The sequence below is a fragment of the Entelurus aequoreus genome, linkage group LG26 (genome assembly GCF_033978785.1).
Source record: "Entelurus aequoreus isolate RoL-2023_Sb linkage group LG26, RoL_Eaeq_v1.1, whole genome shotgun sequence".
NCBI classification, from domain to species: domain Eukaryota; kingdom Metazoa; phylum Chordata; class Actinopteri; order Syngnathiformes; family Syngnathidae; genus Entelurus; species Entelurus aequoreus.
In genome coordinates this window covers 18,261,388-18,276,440 of record NC_084756.1, presented here as the reverse complement: position 1 = coordinate 18,276,440, position 15,053 = coordinate 18,261,388, and the positions used below count along the sequence as shown (strand labels likewise).

The 15,053-nt window shown below is 39.6% G+C and overlaps 1 protein-coding gene across 6 annotated transcripts in view; it reads right to left on the bottom strand.

The window, feature by feature from the left end:
• LOC133643217 (uncharacterized) overlaps positions 1 to 15,053 on the bottom strand; it is a 74,640-nt gene that overhangs the window by 55,318 nt on the left and 4,269 nt on the right. For 5 of the 6 annotated variants that reach the window (XM_062037660.1, XM_062037659.1, XM_062037655.1 and 2 more), the window contains exons 2-4: positions 9,447 to 9,578; positions 9,279 to 9,362; positions 2,079 to 2,152 (exon numbers count right to left, since the gene is read on the bottom strand). In XM_062037660.1, the coding sequence (XP_061893644.1) occupies positions 2,079 to 2,152; positions 9,279 to 9,362; positions 9,447 to 9,453 (165 nt within the window). In that variant the 5' untranslated portion in view covers positions 9,454 to 9,578. The remainder of the gene's footprint in view (positions 1 to 2,078; positions 2,153 to 9,278; positions 9,363 to 9,446; positions 9,579 to 15,053) is intronic. The other variant, XM_062037656.1, reaches the window with a different exon arrangement.

The window sequence follows — 15,053 nt, the reverse complement described above, 5'->3', positions numbered from 1 at the left end:
CGGGTTGCGACACTCAACCTGAAAATAGATGCCATGAACCATTAACCTGCTAACCACCAGCGCTTCCTGTCCGGCTAATGATGATGGTGTCCGGTTTCACGGAGAGGCAGAGAGGAAGCGTTCATGCTGTTCATCGCGAGCTCGCGCTGCTCGTGTCTATGAGTCTGAGGGTCAGGTTCTTCTACAGCACAGGTGTCAAACAACCAGGTGTGGCTCGTCACGTCATTTTATTTGGACCTCGAAAGCCTGGAAATAATATGTATCAATAATATGTATCAATAATATGTGTCAATAATATGTATCAATAAAGTACTGTAACTTTTCTTACTAAATGTATTCTTTCTTTCTATTTGGGGAGTAAAAAAATGTATGTACTCCATGTAATCGCCAATTAAGTTAACTTATATATTGTCTAATTATGCAGAAATATATTATCAAACATTCAAACCATTTTTTAAGTAGAAATAAATACTAATAATAATGATTTCAAAGCAAGTTATCCATCAAATTGTGCAATGTAAAAAGTAGCAACACATTTATTACAGGGCCCCAAAAACCCCAAATTGTCACCAAAGTGAGTGATGCAAATTAAGCAGTGTGTGGGTGTTTCTGTGTCTGTGTGTGTGTGTGTGTGTGTGTGTGTGTGTGTGTGTGTGTGTGTGTGTGTGTGTGTGTGTGTGTGTGTGTGTGTGCGTGTGTGTGTGTCTGTGTGTGCGTGCGTGTGTGGTTGCACAATCACATTACGGCCAACGGGACGAGCTGGGAATCATCTTTTGCCAATAAGTAGCACAGACTGACCATGTGATTTGTAGATTTGTTGCTCATTAAGTGCGCCGGCACGCACGCGCGCATGTGCGTGAGCGCACACACACACACACACACACACACACACACACACACACACACACACACACACACACACACACACACACACACACACACACACACACACACGTTCTTGTATGTGTTACCTTCTTGAGACCTCTGAAAAATGCCTACCTCTTTAGGACCACCCTTTCTAGATATATCAATATTTGTATTTACAACATTAATAATATATACACACCATGCAAGTATAAAAAAGCTTATTGTAAAAAATGAGTTGGAATTTCACAAAAAAAGGTCCCAATTTCACAGGAAAAATTTTGAATTTTGGCAGTATTATAATTTTACTTAACGCAAGTCAAAATTTTACAAGAAAAACTGAACATTTGTGCAATATTATGATAAAAGTTGGAATTTTACTCAATTACAGTCGCAATTTTACAAGAAAAAGCTTAAATTTGGGGCAATTTTATGAAAAGAGTCGTAATTTTGCTAGACAAAAGTCACAATTTTATAAGAAAACTTTAACATCTTGGCAATATTATAATAATAATCGGAATTTTACTTGGCAAAATTATGACAAAAGTCATAATTTTACTCAAAAAATGTCACTATTTTACAATAAAAATTGGCAATATTGTGATAAAGGTCAGAATTGTATATGACAAATGTCGCCATTTTGCATAAAAAGTAATCATTTTAAAGAAAAAAAGGTATAATTTTACGAGACAATATTACAGAAACAGAAATTATATGACAAATCGTTCCCAATTTTATAAGAAAGAAGTCAACACATTGTGAGAAAAAGATTGCTTTTAGTTAATTTTTTTTTGTTTTTTTTTTTGTAATTGGTTTTTAATCTTCATTACTTACTTCTAATTATTACAGTATGTCTCTATATACATATTTATTTAATTTTTTTAATTAATTTTGGCCAAAGGGGGCCCATTTCAATTTCTTACACACACTTGTTATTTCATATGTTGACCAGAGGGGGAGCACTATTAAAACCGACACACAGTCAATTTGAAAAATCCCTCCTACTTGGGACCACCCTAATTTTGATAGATTTCACCACCAGGGGTGCAAATGAGACATTCTCTATTAGATGCAATGGTTTTCCGTATTGGGACCATGATTTCGGTCCTATCTTGTTCACCGGTCCTCATATAGAAAGTCATTTTCCTTGTTGATGTCTCAAGAAGGATAGAAATACAAGAACACACACGCACACACACATTATCACGCATCACCTGTAGAAAATGTTGACATTGTAGACTTTGCATGTATCCTCCCCTCGCTGATAATGGACTGTAATGAGGTGGAACTGAAAGGAGCAGAGCATCCAGAGGGCTTAGAGCGGGAGTTGCTCGGGTGTGATATAACGGGAAAAAAAGCAAGGCGTGTGAGAAAGAAAATGAGTGTTTGAATGAGAACAGCCAGTGACAACGCTAATGTGATTAGTATGTACTGAGAACATTGGCTATGATTGTCAATCAGGCAGCTGTACCTGATCATCGAGTACTTTACCAGTTTTAAAGTACACATGGATTCATAATTTTTGCCCTACTAAAACTTTTCCGGAAAAAACCCCCTCCTCCTAAATTATTATTGAAATGTTTGAAACAAATGGCATATCCACTTTTCTCCTTGTGGGGATATCATTATTTAAAATGTTCCATATAATAGAATGTATACATCTCAGACCTCCTACACTAGTGTTGTCCAAAATCAAGCCTTGACGCTGCAATTTAGACTTTTAGTAGGCCCTACCCAGCAGGCACAAGACATTAAAACAACGTTGAGAACTTGTTGAATTATGTCCTGACGTTAAGCAACTCAAACATAGCAAAAAACATAGCAAACCCTTTTAAGTGAGCAAAATGTTGTCAGTGGATTTCATTAATATTTTACAGACATTTATTTTTTTAATTTTCACCATATTAAAAGACAAAGTTTGTTTCTTTTAGACAGCCAAATATATATACAGTGGGGCAAAAAAGTATTTAGTCAGCCACCCATTGACAATCAATGGGTGGCTGACTAAATACTTTTTTGCCCCACTGTATATACAGTCGTGGTCAAAAGTTTACATACACTTGTAAAGAACATAATGTCATGGCTGTCTTTGTCAAGACTTGGTCCTGGGGTTTTATTTTTCCGGAAGGCAACGGAAAGTTGGCGCGTGCGAGACGTGAATTTAAATACATGTTTTATTTTAACACTAATAAACTACAAAAAAAGGAATAAACAAAAGGCGCGCACAAAGGCGGAAATACAAAACTTGGGTATAAACACAAAACTTGCACAAAGGCAGAAACTATGAACAATAAAACAAAAACACTAACTGTGGCATAAATGAACAAAACTTACTTGGCAAAGAACTGTGACATGACATGAAGCAGAGTGATGAAATAGTGTGGAGAAGGTGATGTCGCCAGGAAGACCAACAGAAAAAGACAGGCTTTAAATAACAGTGACATGATTGGTGAAAACAGGTGCGTGACTCAAAACGTGAAACAGGTGCGTGACAGGACAGGTGAAAACTAATGAGTTGCTATGGAAACAAACAAACAAGGAAGTGCAACCAGGAACTAAAAAGAGTCCAAAAAACAAACACATGGCCAAAACAAAAACATGAACAGACATGACAGAACCCCCCCCCCCCCCCTTACGGACAGATCCCAGATGTCCAAAAACAAAAAACAGGATCAAGAGTCATGGGAGGGCGGGAGGGAGACATGGCGGTGGGTCGCCAGGCCAAGTGGCCCCGAATCCACTGTGGCGGCGGCGTTCCACTCGCGACCCGGGAAGGGCCACATGCGTGGCCGACGATGAGGTGGGCGCACTTGGCGTGGCGGACGACCAGGCAGTGGCCACCTCCGTGGCAGACGAGGAGGCAGGCGCGTCGTCATCATGGCAGGCGGCGAAGCTTGGCGTGGCGCGTCAGGCGGCGAAGCTTGGCGTGGGGGGTCTTGGTCTTGGCGTGGGGGGTCTTGGTCTTGGTCACTTGGAGGGTCTTGGTCACTTGGAGGGTCTTGGTCTTGGCATGGCGGTTCTTGGTCTTGGCTTGGGGAGTCTTGGCATGGGGGTGCTTGGTCTTGGCTTGGGGGGTCTTGGCGTGGGGATTCTTGGTCTTGGCGTGGAGCTGCGACTGGCGGCGCTTGGCGTCGTGGAGCTGCGACTGGCGGCGCTTGGCGTGGAGCTGCGACTGGCGGCGCTTGGCGTGGAGCAGGTGGAGGTGGCCTAGCTGGAGGCTGTGGCTTGGCAGGTCGAAAGACTGGTGGTGGCGGCCGTGCTGGCGGCTGTGGCTTGGCGTGACGAAAGACAGGTGGTGGTGGCCGGGCTGGAGGCTGTGGCTTGGCGTAGCGATGCTGAGCCACCCCACCTGAACAATTCCCAGCCCTAGCCCCCCCCCCCTCAAGGAGCGGATACCAGACGCGCTCCCCGCTGTCTGGAACCGTTTTTTGGGGTGGGTGGAGGGAAGTCAGGAGGGGGGTAAAATCCTCCCCTATAAATTGTCCAAAATGTCTCTTTTTGTACCTGGGATTGAGTGGGTGAAAAAAATGTTTTTTGTGACTTGGGCGTGGCTTGAGTCCTGGGGGGCGGGGCATGAAATTCAGATGGCTGTGACTGATATGCTCTAATGTCCAAAATCATGTTCTGATAATATTTGATCATAGAAACAGAGTCCTTTGTTGAGGGCGGCTGATCAAAAGTAAAAGAGTTCAGAGAAAAAAAATCTTGAGCTGTGATGTCATCAGGGTGAAGCCGGGCTGCCTGTGGCTTGCTTCCGCCCGGAGGGGGAGGAGCTTGCGGGAGTGAGGCGTCCTCTCTGTTTGCGAAAGCCCTCCCTGACGTCCTTCGTCGGGAGCGGAGCTTCCGGGATTGCGGTGACGCAGCGCAGTCCTCGGACCAAATGGAGTCTCTGTACTCCACGGAGGAGTAGTGCAGCGTTTCCTCCTCCATGGCGCGGAGGACCTCCCACGCTGCCTCGTCCAAAAAGTCCAACTTTCGTGCGGAAAAATTATTTTGCTGGCGACATACTGTCAAGACTTGGTCCTGGGGTTTTATTTTTCCGGAAGGCAACGGAAAGTTGGCGCGTGCGAGACGTGAATTTAAATACATGTTTTATTTTAACACTAATAAACTACAAAAAAAGGAATAAACAAAAGGCGCGCACAAAGGCGGAAATACAAAACTTGGGTATAAACACAAAACTTGCACAAAGGCAGAAACTATGAACAATAAAACAAAAACACTAACTGTGGCATAAATGAACAAAACTTACTTGGCAAAGAACTGTGACATGACATGAAGCAGAGTGATGAAATAGTGTGGAGAAGGTGATGTCGCCAGGAAGACCAACAGAAAAAGACAGGCTTTAAATAACAGTGACATGATTGGTAAAGACAGGTGCGTGACTTAAAACGTGAAACAGGTGCGTGACAGGACAGGTGAAAACTAATGAGTTGCTATGGAAACAAACAAACAAGGAAGTGCAACCAGGAACTAAAAAGAGTCCAAAAAACAAACACATGGCCAAAACAAAAACATGAACAGACATGACAGTCTTGAGTTTCCAATCTTTTCTACAAGTCTTATTTTTTTGTGATAGAGTGATTGGAGCACATACTTGTTGGTCACAAAAAACATTCATGAAGTTTGGCTCTTTTATGAATTTATTATGTGTCTACTGAAAATGTGACCAAATCTTCTGGGTCAAAAGTATACATACAGCAATGTTAATATTTGGTTACATGTCCCTTGGCAAGTTTCACTGCAATAAGGCACTTTTGGTAGCCATCCACAAGCTTCTGGTTGAATTTTTGACCACTCCTCTTGACAAAATTGGTGCAGTTCAGCTAAATTTGTTGGTTTTCTGACATGGACTTGTTTCTTCAGCATTGTCCACACGTTTAAGTCAGGACTTTGAGAAGGCTATTTTAAAACCTTAATTTTAGCCTGATTTAGCCATTCCTTCACCACTTTTGACGTGTGTTTGGGGTCATTGTCCTGTTGGAACACCCAACTGCGCCCAAGACCCAATCTCCGGGCTGATGATTTTAGGTTGTCCTGAAGAATTCGGCGGTAAGGTTAGAGTGTCCGCTCTGAGATCAGTAGGTTGGAGTTCAAATCCCAGCCGAGTCATACCAAAGACTATAAAAATGGGACCCATTACCTCCCTGCTTGGCACTCAGCATCAAGGGTTGGAGTTGGGGGTTAAATCACCAAAATGATTCCCGGGCGCGGCGCCGCTGCTGCCCACTGCTCCCCAAGGGGATGGGTCAAATGCAGAGGACAAATTTCACCACATCTAGTGTGTGTGTGACAATCATTGGTACTTTAATCTTTAATCTTAATCCTCCTTTTTCATTGTCCCATTTACTCTCCGTAAAGCACCAGTTTCATTGGTTCCAGTTCCACTCCATTTTCATCATAAAAGAACCAAACTTCATAAATGTTTTTTGTGACCAACAAGTATGTGCTCCAATCACTCTATCACAAAAAAATAAGAGTTGTAGAAATTATTGGAAACTCAAGACAGCCATGACATTATGTTTTTACAAGTGTATGTAAACTTTTGACCACGACTGTACTTTTGATACCAGGCCTTCAACATTTAATATACGGATGATAACTCATGTTGTGCAAATCTTTAAAAAAAAAAAAAAACATAATTATATCAAATGGGCATTTAAAGGGTTAAAAAGGACATGTTCCCTATTGTTATTAGGACTGAAGTTGCTTGTGAGATTTGAGAAAAAAATAAAATAAAATGAAAAATATGTATCCAAACTTGATTTATACACTCCCTGGGGACTTGTTCCTCCTTTAGCTACTCTATTGCTATTACATGAAATATTATTCAGAGGATTAAGTAAAAAGTTTGGATCTTGATTTAAGGTATTTAATCCATTTTTGTAGTGTGACAGCTCTGGGGTAAATAAACTCCATCCTCTCCTATCCTTTCTATTTCCTGTAAAAGCAACATTGTTCAAGTTAAAAATCAATGTTTTATGATGTAAATTTTTGTATTTTCTCCAAAAATTATATATATTGGAAAAACATACCCCATTAACTCGTTTTAGCACAAAACATGCATTAAATTACCGTATTTTCCGGACCATAGGGCGAGCCGGATTATAAGGCGCACTGCCGATGAGCTGGTCTTTTCAGGTCTTTTTTCATACAAAAGGTGCACCGGGTTATAAAGCGCATTAAAGGAGTCATATTATTATTTTTTTCTAAATGTAAAATACTTCCTTGTGGTCTACATAACATGTAATGGTGGTTCTTGGGTCAAAATGTTGCATAGATGATGTTTTACAGATCATCTTCAAGTCGCTTTCTGACAGTTGCTTCAGGATGCGCCGTTTTGTGGGCGGTCTTATTTACGTGGCTCACCTTCGACAGCGTCTTCTCCCCGTCATCTTTGTTGTAGCGGAGTAGCGTGCAAGGACGGGAGTGGGAGAAGTGTCAAAAGATGGTGCTAACTGTTTTAATGACATTCAGACTTTATTTCAATCAGTAACAGAGCAGCATCTCCTCATCCGTGGCTCACTAGTGCAATAACAACGCCGGAAATGTGTCCCGAGAAAAACCGTCCGACCGAAACTCTCTAGTAACAAAAATTATGCGGGTGAATTATGTAAACCCACTACAGTTTTTAACGCTTTGATAGCTAGTCTACTGACAGATATATGTAAGAACTTTACGCTACTTTATATTAGAAATGGCAACAGAAAGAAGAAGCTTACGACTACGGTGTCAGCACGGATTACAATGGCGGACGCACGCACATTTTCAGGACTTATGCAGATCCCAACTACACATCAGCAGGTACCAGAAGGTAGGAAAAGTTGGTTTTGCATAATATTGTGAAACAAAACGCCAGATTATGTCTGCTAATGGGTGCCATTTTGAGGTCCTTAAACACCAATATAATCAAGCGGTGCGGCTTCATAGCTTACCAAAGTCATCCTAAAACATTTTGACAGATTTTCGAGCGCCGTGTTTAATGTTCTATATTCTCAATGGAACATTTAAAGCAGGGGTCCCCAAATAACGGCCCGCGGCATCTAAAATCCGGCCCACGGGAAGTCCCAAGTTAAAAAAAAAAGTGTTTTTATTTTTATTTTATTATTTTTTTAAATCTTTCCTTTCTAATCCATTTTCTACCGCTTATTACTCTCGGTGTCTCCCAGCCGCTCAGGCAAATCATATTGTCTAAAAATTAATTTTCCCATCGATAACGTGACAATGTTAAATGTTGATGAACATCAATGTTAATTGATGTTAAATGACAAAACGGATTATAAAAACAATATATATGTATATATATATATATATATATATATATATATATATTAGGGCTGCAACTAACGATTAATTTGATAATCGATTAATCTGTCGATTATTACTTCGATTAATCGATTAATAATCGGATAAAAGAGACAAACTACATTTCTATCCTATCCAGTATTTTATTGAAAAAAAACAGCATACTGGCACCATACTTATTTTGATTATTGTTTCTCAGCTGTTTGTAAATGTTGCAATTTATAAATAAAGGTTTATTAAAAAAATAATAATAATAATTTTTAAATAAAAAATAAAATAAAATAAAAACTCTGCGCATGCGCATATCATAGATCCAACGAATCGATGACTAAATTAATCGACAACTATTTTAATAATCAATTTTAATCGATTTAATCGATTAGTTGTTGCAGCCCTGATATATATATATATATACAGCCTGGCCCCCGGCCAAATTTTTTTAACCCAATGCGGCCCCCGGGTCAAAAAATTTGGGGACCCCTGATTTAAAGATTTGGTGTTGTTTACTGGCGTCATATTGCAGTCTACACGTATCTCTTATGTGTGACTGCCATCTACTGGTCACACTTATCATTACACCATGTACCAAATAAAATTGCTTTGAGGTCAGTAAGCACAACCAGAATTATTCCATACATTAGGCGCACTGGGTTATAAGGCGCACTGTCGATTTTTGAGAAAATGAAAGGATTTTTAGTGCGCCATATGGTCCGAAAAAATACGGTAAATTCCGGTTGGATTTTGAAAAAGTATAACAATTTTTTCACATAAAAAAAAACTGAAAAGAACAGGCCCAAAATACAATTATGCTTAGGGTTCTGAAAGATGTTAGTGGTGTCAGGATCCCACACAACAGTTTGTTAGTTATTTTCCTGTCTTCTGTATCATTTCCTGTCCTGGTGCTCTTATTCTGGTTATAATTCCTGTTTAACTCTTAGTTTTTTTTCTGAAACTTCACTTTATTCAGTTTCCATTTCTAATCAAATCTGTTAAGGTTCACCTGTTGCTTCTTGTCAGCGCTGGATTAGTGTCTTTAGTCAGTGTGTACGTGTTACACTGCTTTTGTTTCTGCCGATTTTGCTCTTTAAGTAAAGAGTTGCATCTCTGACCTGCACGCCGCCTTCTGTCCCTGCATCCTGGGGTCACACCCTCTGCCGACGTGCAAGTTTCTGACAAGTGGTCTCCAGAGGGCGCTGACGCAGTGATGGAGTGCGAGACATAAAACAGAATGCAAACATTCTCTGTTCTTTGAAATGTTCACAAGTAGCAGACGTCACCTTCCATTGATCCTCATCCCTCGGTGATGCCTGGAGGATCTCCAACAGACCATCTTCATGTTCCACCATGTTTTGGTCAGATTGATGCCAGTGTGGGAGGCGGTTACACAAGGATACGCTTCTCTCTTTTAGCTGAGCAGTAAAAAAAAAGAAAAATCTATGAATAAACAAATCAGTGTGAAGGAAACAAGCCTTAAGGTCAGGCTTGCTTTAAGACTGGCTCAGCAGAAAGCGTGTGAAACAAAGATGGAGTTAAAGTCATATGCATTTTTACTCGATATTCCTTCTGAGGGGAGCATTACGTAAGAGTGTTACTGCGTCTTTGCACAAAGACTTTGGCATGTTGGCTCACAATGAGGCCAGAGGAGAAAGGCTGTCCTCCTTCGGGAAGAGGAGATTGTGGAAGAATTAAAAGAGAGACTTCTCACTCCTGAACTCTTTTTAACCCAAACAAGTGAAGCTGCCCTCGTTTCTTCAAGCACTAATAAATGTATTTGTTGAAGTCTTCTGCTCCTCAGCTGCTGCACACTAAAGAGTGAAAATGTTGTGGAAACATGCATTCCTACTGTGTTATTATTTTTCTGACTGATATACCACATGGTGGCGCTGTTATTAAACTGACCTAAAATCACCTTTTGCCTGTTACTCCTGTTGTATGGACAATCTTTGACTAAGCTTTTTGTAGTATAATCCTGTAATTGGCTGGGTATATAGAGGATCTTTGGCAAGTGTTTTTTTAGTTTGTTCCAAAGAACAGATCTTTGACTAATATTTAAACAGTCGTTCCAAAAAACAGCAGAACCCTTCTGCAATGGAGAGGATCTTTGACTAACTTTATGTGGTATGTTCCTAAAAAACAGCAGAGTGCTCCAGTTATACAGAAAAAAATTTGACCAAGCTTTTTCCAGTAATTTCCAAAAAAACAGCAGAGTTCCCCTGTAATATAGAGGATCTTTGACAAATGTTTTTGCAGTATGTTCCAAAAACAGCAGAACACTTCTGTTATAGAGGATCTTTGACTAAGTTTTTGTGGTATGTTCCTTAAAAACAGCAGAGCGCTCCTGTTGTATAGACAATCTTTGACTGGTATTTTTGTAGTATGTGGCAAAAATCAGCAGATGGCTCCAGTTATAAAGATGATCTTTGACTGAGTTTTTGAATTATATTCCAAAAAACAGCAGAGTGCTCCGGTTATATTAGAGGATCTTTGGCAAGTGATTTTTTAATATGCTCCAAAGAACAGCAGAGTGATGTTGTCATATAGTTGATCTTTGACCAAAAAACAGCAGAACACTTCTGCCATGGAGAGGATCTTTGACTAACTTGATGTGGTATGTTCCTAAAAACAGCAGAGTGCTCCTGTTATACAGAATATTTTTGATTAAGCTTTTTGCAATAATTTCCAAAAAACAGCAGAGCGTAATATAGAGGATCTTTGACAACTATTTTTACAGTATGTACCAAAAAGAGCAGAACACTTCTGTTATAGAAGATCATTGACTAAGTTTTAGGGGTATGTTCCTTAAAAACAGCAGAGCGCTCTTGTTGTATAGAAGATATTTGACTAGCGTTTTTGTAATATGTTCCAAAAAATAGCAGATTTCTCCTGACAAAAAGAGGAACTTTGACTAATATTTTTGCAGTACATTAGCTAAAAACAGCAGAGTGCTGCTGTTATATTGAGGATATCTGACATGTGTTTTCTGTTATGCGGAGGATCTTTGACCAGTGTTTTTGTAGTATGTTCCTAAAAAGAAGTATGATCCTGTTATTCGAAGGATCTTTGATTAGCGTTTTTGCAGTACACATGTTCCAATAAATAGCAGAGAGCTCCTTTTGTATAAATGATTTTTGACTTAGCTTTTTGCGGTATATTCTTAAAAAACAACAGAGTGGTCCTGTTGTTTGGACAATCTTTTATTGGTATTTTTGTAGTGCTACAAAAAGATTAAAGATTAAGATTAAAGTACCAATGATTGTCACAAAGTAGCAGATGGCTCCAGTTATATAGATGATCTTTGACCAGTGTTTTGCAGTATCACGTACGATATTTCACTGAGCTTTTTACAGTATGTTCCAAAAAACAGCAGAGGGCTCCTGTCATATAGACAATCTTTGACTAGCGTTTTTGTAGTACGTTCCAAAAAAAAAACCCAGCAAAGCGTTCCTGTCATATGAAGCCGTGGTTCTCAAACTTTTTTCACCAAGTACCACCTCAGAAAACAAGTAACTCTCCAAGTGCCACCATAATGACCAACATTAAAATACAGTAGCATAGTAGGGTTGGGTATTCATTAAAAACAAGGCAGAGGTTTTATTTAACAAGTATATTGAATATTTTTGACCACTGTAACATTACACACACTTTGAACTGTAAGACTGTGTTTGAGTATAGCAAAATAAAACAACATTAAGGGATTCTTTGGTGTACCACCAGATCAGGGGTCAGCAACCCGCGGCTCCTGAGCCGCATGCGGTTCTTTAGAGCCACCCTAGTGGCTCCATGGAGCATTTTTAAAAAAGGATTGAAAATGGAAAAAGATGGGGGGAAAATACAAACAAACGCAACAGTTTGTTTACATGTAAAGTCTTCCTCCTCATTTTGTCCACCAAACGTTTTATACTGTGCATGAATGAACAAAGGTGCGCTTTGTTAATGTCATTGACTTGCTAATCAGGCATATTTGGTCAGAGCATGACTGCAAGCTAATCAATGCTAACATGCTATTTAGGCTAGCTGTATGTACATATTGCATCATTATAGCCCATGTGTAGGTATATTTGAGCTCATTTACTATCCTTTACTTTTATCCTCTTTGTATATAATTTAGTTTTGCATGTCTCATGACACATCATCTGTATGTAATATTGGCTGCAATTTATATAGTTGTTTGTGTGGCATGTTTTTCCAGACCACAGCAAACATTACCCAGCTTGCCAAAGATTGTAATAGAGCTATTAAAAGAAGACAGCCTGCCATTTTCTTTAACTTGGACACACACATCTATACCTTTGGCCGTTAAAAGCCACTAATTTACAGGATGTATCTCAACTTCTGAGTAGCATGTCATTTATTAATGGTTTCTAATGTTGTAAAAATGTGTAGAATAAATATTAAATTTCAACATTTCTGTCAACGAAGATTTGCTTCAGCCTGCGACACATAAGTCATTTTTAATAGTAGGTTTTTGTAGCTAATATAGACACTTACATCATGTGTTGCCTTGGTCCAATAAGGCTCTTTAAAAGTTTTGGGTTGCCGACCCCTGCACTAGATGTAGTGGTGCACGTATCACAGTTTGAGAATCACTGATATAGAGGATCTTTGATAAGAGTTTTGCCGATGCGTGTTTGGTAGCATGCTCCGTACGCCCAGTCGAAAATGAGCAGGGGTGAAATGAGGACATGTCCTACTGTCCTTGTCTCCATGTGGACTCTGTGGCGCAGCCGAGGTCACTTTACTGATTGAGAGTTGACGATGCAAAGAGGCCTCAGATAACACTTGTCTAAACACCGTATTAATAGGAAGCGCGCACGCTTGTAAAGCGCGTCTTTGTGGTTCCTCTTGAACTGCTGAGGTCCGCAACAATTCTACTTCCTTCCTGTTGCCACGGTAACAGCCTGTTATCAGCTGGATCAGGCGGCGAGAATCTTTTTTATTTTTATCTCCACTTTGCCATCGCTCTGCTTCATATGGGAGAGGGAGGCATTGAGCATCTCGCAGCTGGAGGAGGAAGATACTTGTGTCTTCTAGGAAAAGTGATGATCATTTAGGACAAACAAAAAAAAGAAAGGAGTAAAAGAAAAATGGTAGAAGACGATAAATAAAAGCAGCAATCCCATTAAGGCACAAACGATTTGATTGTTTTCGCTGTTTTTTAATATCAATATTTAATGTTCATCTCACTATATATAATACAAAACCCAAAACCAGTTGTGTAATTCGTAAATAAAAACAGAATACAATGATTTGCAAATTCTTTTCAACTTATATTCAATTGAATAGACTGCAAATACAAGATATTTAATGTTCCAACTGAAAAACTTAATAATTTTTTGCAAATAATCATTAACTTAGAATTTTTTGACAGCAACACATTGCAAAAAAGTTGTCACAGGGGCATTTTTACCACTGTGTTGCATGGCCTTTCCTTTTAACAACACTCAGTAAACGTTTGGGAACTGAGGAGACCGATTTTTTAAGCTTTTCAGGTGGAATTCTTTCCCATTCTTGTTTAATGTACAGCTTAAGTTGTTCAACAGTCCGGGGTCTCAGTTGTTGTATTTTAGGCTTCATAATGTGCCACACATTTTTAATGGGGGACAGGTTTGGACTACAGGCAGGCCAGTCTAGTACCCGCAATCTTTCACTACGAAGCCTTGCTGTTGTAACACGTGTAGAATGTGGCTTGGCATTGTCTTGCTGAAATAAGCAGGGGCGTCCATGAAAAAGACATTGCTTGGATGGCAACATACGTTGCTCCAAAACCTGTATGTACCTTTTAGCATTAATGGTGCCTTCACAGATGTGTAAGTTACCCATGCCTTGGGCACTAATACACCCCCATACCATCACAGATGCTGGCTTTTGAACTTTGCGCCTATAACAACCCGGACGGTTCTTTTCCTCTTTGGTCCGGAGGACACGACGTCCACAGTTTACAAAAACAATTTGAAATGTGGACTCGTCAGACCACAGAACACTTTTCCACTTTGCATCAGTCCATCTTAGATGAGCTCAGGCCCAGCAAAGCCGGCGGCATTTCTGGGTGTTGTTGCTAAATGTATTTCGCTTTGCATAGTAGAGTTTTAACTTGTACTTACGGTACTGCAGTTACTGATTTTCTGAAGTGTTCCTGAGCCTATGTGGTGATATCCTTTACACACTGATGTCGCTTTTTGATGCAGTACCGCCTGAGGGATCGAAAGTACGTAATATCATCACTTACGTGCAGTGATTTCTACAGATTCTCTGAAACTTTTGATAATATTCCAGACCGTAGATGGTGAAATCACTAAATTCCTTGCAATAGCTGGTTGAGAAATGTTGTTCTTAAACAATTTGCTCACGTATTTTATTCACAAAGTGGTGACCCTCGCCCCATTCTTGTTTGTGAATGACTGAGCATTTCATGGAAGCTGCTTTTATACCCAATCATGGCACCCACCTGTTCCCAATTAGCCTGTTCACCTGTGGGATGTTCCAAATAAGTGTTTGATGAGCATTCCTCAACTTTCTCAGTCTTGTTTGCCACTTGTGCCAGCTTTTTTGAAACATGTTGCAGGCATCAAATTCCAAATGAGCTAATATTTGCAAAAAATAAAGTTTTCCAGTTCAAAAGTTAAGTATCTTGTCTTTGCAGTCTATTCAATTGAATAAAAGTTGAAAAGGATTTGCAAATCATTGTATTCTGTTTTTATTTACCATTTACACAACGTGCCAACTTCACTGGTTGTGGGTTTTGTACATCTAACGTCACTATTTGTTATTTATTTATTATTTTAGAATTGTATTATTTATGGAGTAAATTGTGTACAAACTGAGAACAGGAAGTGAATTAAACTGTTAGCAATTGCTATGAAATGGAAGAGGGTATGAATAAATAA